At 27.6% G+C, this 9,177-nt stretch overlaps 1 protein-coding gene across 2 annotated transcripts; it reads right to left on the bottom strand.

The window, feature by feature from the left end:
- Positions 1 to 3,362: 3,362 nt before the first annotated feature.
- Positions 3,363 to 7,290, bottom strand: LOC105154865 (uncharacterized). 2 transcript variants are annotated; one of them, XM_011070640.2, is made up of 4 exons: positions 7,177 to 7,290; positions 5,828 to 6,813; positions 4,462 to 5,746; positions 3,363 to 4,220 (listed from the first exon to the last, which is right to left on the bottom strand). In XM_011070640.2, the coding sequence occupies exons 1-4, from the start codon at positions 7,202 to 7,204 to the stop codon at positions 4,027 to 4,029; spliced, it is 2,493 nt and encodes an 830-aa protein (XP_011068942.1). In that variant the 5' UTR covers positions 7,205 to 7,290; the 3' UTR covers positions 3,363 to 4,026. The 2 variants fall into 2 exon arrangements, with proteins under 2 accessions (XP_011068942.1, XP_011068941.1); XM_011070639.2 differs by having other exon boundaries at positions 4,462 to 6,813.
- Positions 7,291 to 9,177: the final 1,887 nt, after the last annotated feature.

The raw sequence follows: 9,177 nt of genomic DNA, 5'->3' as shown, positions 1-9,177 counted from the left end.
CCGAATATGGGTTACATGAAATGCTTCATCTGAAAACCCCGCAATTATTTTAATTGACCTACATGCGCTGAAATTAAATATTCGTTTTATTCTATATATATATATATATATATATTCACATAAAATAATAAAATAAAAAAAATTTGTTTGTAAATCAACATTTTTAGAAATTACTGCAAAGAAATGTTTTAATTTCCAAAATTATTGTGTTCATTCTTCTTATTGTTTTTCTTTCCAATAATTTCTTGAAATTTTTTTTTATTATTCATAAATTTTAGAATTTGCAACAAATAATTTACGAACGTAAGAAAGATTATTATAATCAAAGAGGATTGGATAGAGCGGAAGATCCTTAAATGAATATGATATATTTTTCCATATATTGCTTTCTATTTTGAGAGTCTGATGCTGAATTACTGTCTTCACAGCCACATTCTCACCGTATTTAACGGCTATATTTCTCTCATAATTACAGGTAGGGTGTAGTCCAGTGGTGTATTCCGTTTCACGCGAATAATGTTAATTAATTTCTTTTAATATATATGTGTGTGTGTGTATGTGTGTGTGCGTGTGTGTGCGTGTGTGTGTGTGTGTGTGTGTGTGTGTGTGTGTGTGTGTGTGTGTATGCTTTATGGAAATAATCTAATATAACATCTTTTTATTAATTAGTACTAAAATTATTATATTAATTACATTATTGAACAATTATACAAATAATGAAGAAAAAACGATAAATTTGGTTATTTTATATTAGGTGTTGGAATTAATTCGTAGCGTTTTACAAGTGATGGGAAGTACTTTCATTAATGTATTTTTTAATGCTCATATGAAATAAATAACATTCTTTCATTAAAAAACGCTACGAATTAATTCCAACACCTAATATTATTTTATTGTAATAAACGATTAATTTGGTTATTACTTATTCATTATTTCTTTCCAAAGAATCATTTTTTAAAAGTATTAAGTTTTCTTCTTATTTCTAAGTTTATCATAATGCATGTAAATTAAAAAAAAAGGCAAGATCATATGGGTCACAGATTCCAAGAAATTTAGTATCATAGTGCATAGTAAAAGTTCTCAAACAGCTAATATCTCAAAAAGTATTGATTTATCTAAAAAATGTTTGAAACAAAAATAATAGTTTTAGTGATAGTAAGAGTTTTAAGAGTTTTAAAAAGTTATCAGATAATCGTTCAAGAACTTTTACCATGCACTATGATATCAAATTTCTTGGAATCTGTGACCTATACGGTCTTGCCTTTTTTTTTTAATTTACATTTTATACTGCCAATTTTTATATCAAGGATTTTCAATAACTTATTGTCCAATTCGAGTTGATTCCTTCAGCAGGTGATTTTATTCGAAATACATATACGCTCTATCCAATCCTCTTTGATCATAATCGTCAGAGAATAATTATTATGCAATTATATTTTTAATAACTTTGATACTTTTCTTTTCACAGACTTCTCATATTTTATGTAAAAAATCGTGATATAATTGCATCCTGTGGTTATCGCATTGATATTAAATAATATCTTGTTGTATATTCAAGAGACATACATATTTACAATTTCTACCATTGTCAATGTGCGTATAACAGAATGCGATAACCACAGGATGCAATTATATCATTTTTTACATCAAATAGAAGTCTATATCTCTTGTTATTAACTTTTAATATTAAGTCGTTGATATTTTAAATATGTTTATACAAATATTTTATTGAAAGATATTACATATTTAATATTGAGAATGACCTAATTGGAGTCGAAACGCCGTTTCTTTTAATTTGTTGTATTTTGCGCCTATTAATATATTTTGCTTAGTATTTATATTTTAGTTTTATTCTTATGATTCATAGTCCTTCTTAACATATTTCTAATTAATAATTTTTATCGTTTTTCCTTCATTATTTGTATAATTGCTTTTAAATATCGATTAGATTAAAAACAACTTACTGTAAGACACTTTAGTATCATAATAAAAATATGTATTATCATGATATATTTAACAACATGTAATAGAAGTATAAAAATATATATAACTATAATCTTACTTATTTTTTTAGTGATCTTTAAAAGTAATGTGGCTATACAAAGTATATATGTATATCTGAAAATTGTACTGTATTTTTCCTACAAAATTACGTTTAAATATCAAGGCTTTCTCTCACAATTCTTATAAGAAATTTTCTTGTTTCTTCTGTTATTTCTTCTGTTATCACGTGCTCGGCATCGCGACATTGCTTCTTCGTCGAAGCTCGAAAACTTCCATCAAGCTCGAAATGTTAACTACGCAAGTTACAAAGGAGGCGCATCCGGCAGCTTGTGCACGAAAGCGACTGAAAATTTATCGTCGTGTTGCCAGTATTTTGTAGGACAGTCATAGAAACGTATCCACCTGCACGCCAAGTGCATCGCACCTTGTCTTGCAACGTTTGTACTGTTTATAGCAGTAAGAAAGCGCGTGTCGGATTGTCGTGCCAATTTTATTTACAACAATCGCGTCGCCTTTTGTTTCGACGAGGAAAACTCTCCATCGATCGTCGATCACGAAGGCTCGCGTGTGATTCATAAATTTAACAAGAGGCGTGCAAGACGTGATTTACAAGGCAATTTGCTGGAATGCTCGTCCGGCGATCGAAATACTGATCGAACTGTCGTGGTCGATCTTGCATGTTTCACGAAACTGTAAGGTGTAAGGTCACCGCGCGATTAAGCACGTGATTGGCTGAGTGCTGACATTAATAAAGAAGCGCAACTCAACAACAATCTTGATAAGATCAGCAGGTATATTTTATTTATACCACCTCACATAGAAACATTGCGAATACTAAAATAATGAAAAACAGATGCCGTAGTTTTATACGTCTTATGCTCATCGCTTATTTAATTACATGGAGTCATCTGTATGTACTGAAGATGGCTAAAAAATTAGCTGAAACATGTATACAAATTAGTAATTAAATATGTAAGATATAATTTAATAATGTTGAAATTTTTATTGCGCACATAGTACAGTGTTAATCCCCAATAGCCAAATTTATTATAATTGTATTTTTTATATCAGGGAATAAAGATTATTATTCGTTTACATTTTATTTAAAATTTCATTTAAGTAACTTTAAATATTTTACGATTTTTGCAGCGTTCCATTTTCAATCAGTTTGGATATTGAAATTGCTGAATGAATTATCAATTTTTTTTGTGCAATACACAGTGCAATTTGCAAAATATGTTATTCCATATGCTTTTAATGACTGACAGCACTGATGCCTTAACTACCAATACGAAATAAACTAAACATATTGCTAAATATAGTATGATTAAATTAATAAATAATTAATAAATAATTAATTAAATTTTATTGCTTTATTTAAAACATTACTTGTAGGAGTAAATACAACGTCAATTTAAAATTGATTTTAAAGTGGAAAAAATATGAAAGAGAGGAAAGATTGTGCACTTTCAGTATAATCAAGAACTTATTTTAAATATATATGAGTCTGACCTACTTTTTCAATTCCATAATCACCAAACAACCAATTGCAATCGTCATTCGGTCAACGCATGGAGGCGTTATCGCATTAACGCAACTACGTATAAATCGTAAGAAATTAGCATGAATAAATTCAAGGCTTATGCATACGAGCAATGCACTAATTATTTTATAGCATGCTTTTGTCAAATATCTAATATCAGATTTTACGAACAAATTTCGTGAGCACATTGCGTATTAAGTATGCAACGCATTGCGATAGAAAAACAATTGAATTGTGTTTTATATATAAACGCCGTATATTCACATTAATTGTAGCAACAGTAATTTTTGCAATAATAGTTTCTATGTAATAATTAGTACAAATAAATTTTATAATATTTTTACAAATTATTTATTTATCATTTATATAAAGTATTGAATTAACAAACAAGCAGAAAGAAAGAAATACGTATATCATACAAAAAAATAGGAGAAACTTGTACATTTTGTCAATTTACTTTTTCTATATAATTCTCGAATCTACGATTTGCGATGTTCTTCAGTTTCTATCGGAAATTCACTTGAAACGTAATCATCATCAAGTTTATTGTGAATAAGATATCGTTCATGAAGTCTATCAATACAGAGAGTAAGAATTTCCATTTTCTGGAAAATTTTTTTCAATATTTCTAATAAGTCATTATTGTCTTCTTCTAACGTATTTGATATTTCATCTGTAATGTAATGTTATTTTAAATACATTAATAACAGATATATCTCGAATTACATTACATTAATTTATATTTACTATAAAAATGTCAAATGAAGAATCAAATGTATTTCTTTTACGTAACTACTGGCTCAAAAGATATATAAGAACTAATAACTATATAAAATAAAATATAATTTGTCAAAGCAATTTGACAAATAATACTCTTTAAGTAATTTACTTTTTAAATGTAATAGTTGACATACCTTCTTGCCATGCTAAATCATCAGTCATTCGTTTCTTTCGATGATAATAATCTTCCGTAATGTGTGAATAGTCGAGATTTTGTAAATATTCTAAGAATTTCCTTAAAGCATATTGTTCATACCATGAATGTTGAGATATGGAACGCATATAACGAATAATACTACAAATATCATTCCGGTAATTATTCTCATAAGAACTTTTTGGTAAATATCGCACTATAATATTTGATATTTCATTTTTAAATAGAGAAGTTAGATTCTTTTCCAAATTATAAAAATGTTTCAAAATTTTCAAAAAAGTTTCACTATTATCAGAAACTGAATAATCTTGCTGTTTATTGATTTTCAATTGTTCTTGTTGATGTGTGTCAAAAACATCAAAAAATAAATTTCGTTCCTTGTTTGAATCGACGGTATTGGAACTGAATTTAGAAATAGAAGAAGCTCTTGTGATGTGTTTTGCTTCTTCTTTATTTGAATCGTAAAATGGGAAATAATAAAATGCAAAATTTTCATCGCTATTTCCACTTTCAGAAGGATCTATAAATGCCTCATCAAATAAATTCATTGACGCGTCATTTGCATTTGTAGTACTTTCTTGTAATTCAATTAAATTGATTATTTTAGATCTACTATCCTGCAACGTTGTAACCGGCTTATTAAAATTTTCATTAGCAATATTTTCATTCTTCAATTGCTCATTTACATCTTCATCACATTGGGTACGTAAAAAAGCATCAAAAATATCTCCAAAATCAGTGACTTTCGGAATATCAGTTGGAGGTATTTCGGAAGAAGTAAAATTCCATTCTTCATCAAACTTAATAGTGGGACATTTCACTTTGAGAATGCCCATTTTAATTGTCATCTCGCACTGACTTTCTGGAATAACATCATCCACATCTTCCTTGTACGTGTCCCAGAATAATGAACTTACTTCGTCTGATTTTGATACATCTTTCCATTCAAGATCTGCAAAACGAGGAGGTACATTAAACCATTGAAATTTATCAACATTTGATGTCGAGAATTCTACACTATCTTGCAATGTCGGTTGCATTGATTCATCATATATCTTTTCTGTTATTTTTTCTATATCCTCTGACGAATGTTGCTCTCCTGTACTTTGCATAATCATCGACGTATCTAAATAATCTTGGTTTTCGAACGTAGATGTTGACATCATATCGCTATCATTTGTGTCATGTATATCTTCATTTCTTTTATCAACATCATCACTTGACCTATTTTTAACTTGTTTCGAAATTTCTTCTTCTAATATAGGCTGAAAAGTAAAGGAATCTTCAGTTGAGTCTTTTATTGGTATATCAGAAGACTTGTGAAATTCGTAAAATGGATACGTAACCAAATCTAAATCTATAGGTTCTAAACGTTTTGCTTGTTCGTTGGTCTCATCAGATAAAGTACTGTCCTCATTATTATTATCTTGCACCGCATCTCCGATTAAATCGGAAAATTTCAGATCTCGCAAAGTTAAATCTGCATATCCGATTGCATTATCAACAGAGTTTTCAAGATTTGAGGTCAGTGCAACATTAAATTCTAAACTTTCGAGATTGTTCGGTGCATTTAATGCATAATTTTCTTGACTTTTTAATATCAAATAATCAGCATCTTTAATGAAATCATTTATGCTTTTGAATTTTTCTAAATCATTAACTACTTTTATTTTACTTGTATCTCGCAGTTTCTGAAGAAATTGTATATGATGAAGAAAGTTGTTTTTCTTGTAAGTATTAATGTCTTCATCAGTGAATTCAATAGAAGAAAATTTTTCTTCTATTTTTCTTGGTATAGAGTTCTTCATAAACTTTTCATTGTGTACTAAACTTCCGGACAATAGTGTCGCTAATAATCTATTTACATCATATATTTGTACTATGTTGTCACGTTGTACGTTATCAGAATTTTGAAAATTTGTTTGCACCATACTAGTTGCATCGGATACAATTGCCTCATTTTGCATTAAATTTTGATCTCTTGTAAATTCTGTGCCTTCTAAAAGATTATTTATCTTATCTATAATCTCAGACTTAACAAATATTGCTGGTATTTCTGCAATTGGACGTGACTCTTGTATTTCAGACAGTGATTCAGTTACTGGTGGATATTTCTCTAGAGTGATACAAGAAGCTTCATTTTTTATTACTTTGGGAAGATAAGTCTGTGAGATCATGTAACATCCCCATCCGAAAAATAATATCACTTCTAATAACAATATCAGTTTGAGATAAAGTATGAATCGCGTGCAACAGTTGGTTTTAAATATAATCTTTTTTATACATTTTTGCTTCTCCTGATACAATCCTTCCTCCAAAAGTTCTATATTATCTGTACAAATTTAAATTTATATTTATTTAGACATTTTATTTACAAAATAATTATGTTTATATTAATAAACATATTTATTTAAAGACTCGGCTACTAAATGAAAAAATTAAATGTGTTTATTTAAATTAAATAAGTGTGTTATACGTAAAAATCCATGTTGTACACAACAATTTTTCACATTACAACAAATAATTATTTTATATGTAAGAAGATTTGTATGTAAGAAAATAATAAAATAAAAATATATTATCGTATAAAGACCGTAAACTTTTAATCAATGTTTTAATAAATTTTCAATAATTACTATATGAGTAATTATCACTCTTTTACATTTAACATAATGACGCGAATAATATTGCTCACTTTCACTAATGCTCCACTGCTGCTTCATGTTGAGCGAATAATCGTAAACTGAATGTTTCTCGGAGAAATGACATCGTTAAATGTTCAACGCAGAAATACCAACTAATCTTGACCTGGTAAAATAGCAGAAGGTCGAGATAAAAGCTATCCTCTTCTACATTTTTAGGTATGAGGAAGATGCTCATCGGGTCATCAATTATCTTTCCCGGGTCAACAAAGCTGATGGCTACGTCTTGTTGTCAACGGAAACTCACCTCACTAAAAAATATATATATTATATAGTTATACAATTTTGAAATAAATTTTCTATATGAAGGCTATGAAAAATTCAAAGAAAAATAGATCGAATCAATTGCATTTATGAAAATTGATTTTGCAAACCAAAAATTGAAAACAAAAAATTTTGTACAAATAAATGTGTAACTGTATACATTAAATTAATTGCGTATTATATTTTTTGCTAATTTTTTTATTGCTATTGTTTAAAATTTGTTATTAATTCAATTGAATTCAACAATTGCAGTTATTTTCATAATATATCATCACATTATTTTACAATACAGAGTAATTCTGGTATTTACATCACATGGAGACGTCATAGAAGTTAAAAAAATAGAAAGTGTGGTGGGAGTAATTTGCACACAATCACTCTATTATATACCTTTATATTATATTACTGTATTATAATTTCAGTTTGTTTACTATTAATGAAATTACTGTTAGTTGAAATTACTGTTAGATTTGTCAACGTAATAAGTAACGCAATCATATATTATAAAATGATATATGATTGTGCTATTATATTGATGATTTATCCACATAAAATGATTACTACAGAAATTGCAAAAGGTTTGATGACACATAAGTGTAGAGAGATAATAAAGAATAGAGTATAGCAAAATATAAGTGTTTAGCTCTTATATTCTTTGCTCAGCTTGATGTCTTTTGATTATCTAGTAATCATATTTACTTAAAGAAAATAGAAGACAAATCTGAAAATTTGTTTCTACATGTTTGCAAATCAAAATATTAATCATATAACTTTTTTCCTAGGGCGGAAACATGAAAAATAAAAATTTTTTGTATATGTGTTGTGTATACGAGGTCTGATAAAAAAATAAGTGAACTTTATATAATTTTATTAGGGAATAAAAATTATATATATATATATATATATATATATATATATATATATTAGGTGTTGGAATTAATTCGTAGCGTTTTTAATGAAAGAATGTTATTTATTTCACATGAGCATTAAAAAATACATTAATGAAAGTACTTCCCATCACTTGTAAAACGCTACGAATTAATTCCAACACCTAATATATATATATATAATTTTTATTCCCTAATAAAATTATGTAAATATATTTTATAAGTTATTGTGTTACTTTAAGTCTTATTTCTAAGCATTATATATTTGTAAATTTTATATTTATGACATTGAAATTTGATAAAATGATATTTAATTATATTATTTGCGTAGTTACATTAGTATAGTATTATATTATTGAATGTAGATACTTTCAGCAATGACACATAATAAATTCATATGTGTTGCTGTAATATCTGAAATTGATAAAATCTTTGGATTTTTGTTTGATATCGTATTATTCAAAAAAATCTTAAAAGAAAGTTAATATAAATTATAAATTACTGTAACAATTAATACTAATAAATAAATGCGTAATAAAAAGCCTTAATGAAACCATAAGTATATCTCACTCGTACATGTGATTTTAAAGAACTTGGATAAGCACTACATAATTTATACGACCAACGAGGACTGCAGAGTAGTGGGAAATACCATATGCCGTCCTACTAAATTACTAGAATAATGTCGTTGTGACGATGCATATTTCGCATCCAACACCGAATGTATCCCAGATAATATTAATGTGGCACAATTTTGCAAGTAATGATATTGAGACATTTATATTGATAGAATTTGGAAAGTCCTTTTAAAATAACGGTGTCAGCTATATTCAGAAATTCATT

The sequence above is a fragment of the Acromyrmex echinatior genome, chromosome 1 (assembly GCF_024713525.1).
Source record: "Acromyrmex echinatior isolate Ae372 chromosome 1, ASM2471352v2, whole genome shotgun sequence".
NCBI classification, from domain to species: Eukaryota; Metazoa; Arthropoda; class Insecta; order Hymenoptera; family Formicidae; genus Acromyrmex; species Acromyrmex echinatior.
Note: the sequence above shows the minus strand (reverse complement) of the source record. Positions and strands in the feature narration are given on the sequence as shown.

What these genes read in the sequence shown, in the direction of transcription:
- LOC105154865 (XM_011070639.2), bottom strand. Translation starts at nt 7,204, where the DNA reads ATGAAGCAGCAGTGGAGCATTAGTGAAA. An exon ending in GCAGTGGAGCATTAGTGAAA is followed by an intron (nt 6,814 to 7,176) that starts GTGAGCAATATT and finishes AAATTTGTACAG; the next exon opens with ATAATATAGAACTTTTGGAG. An exon ending in TGATTTAGCATGGCAAGAAG is followed by an intron (nt 4,221 to 4,461) that starts GTATGTCAACTA and finishes ATTACATTACAG; the next exon opens with ATGAAATATCAAATACGTTA.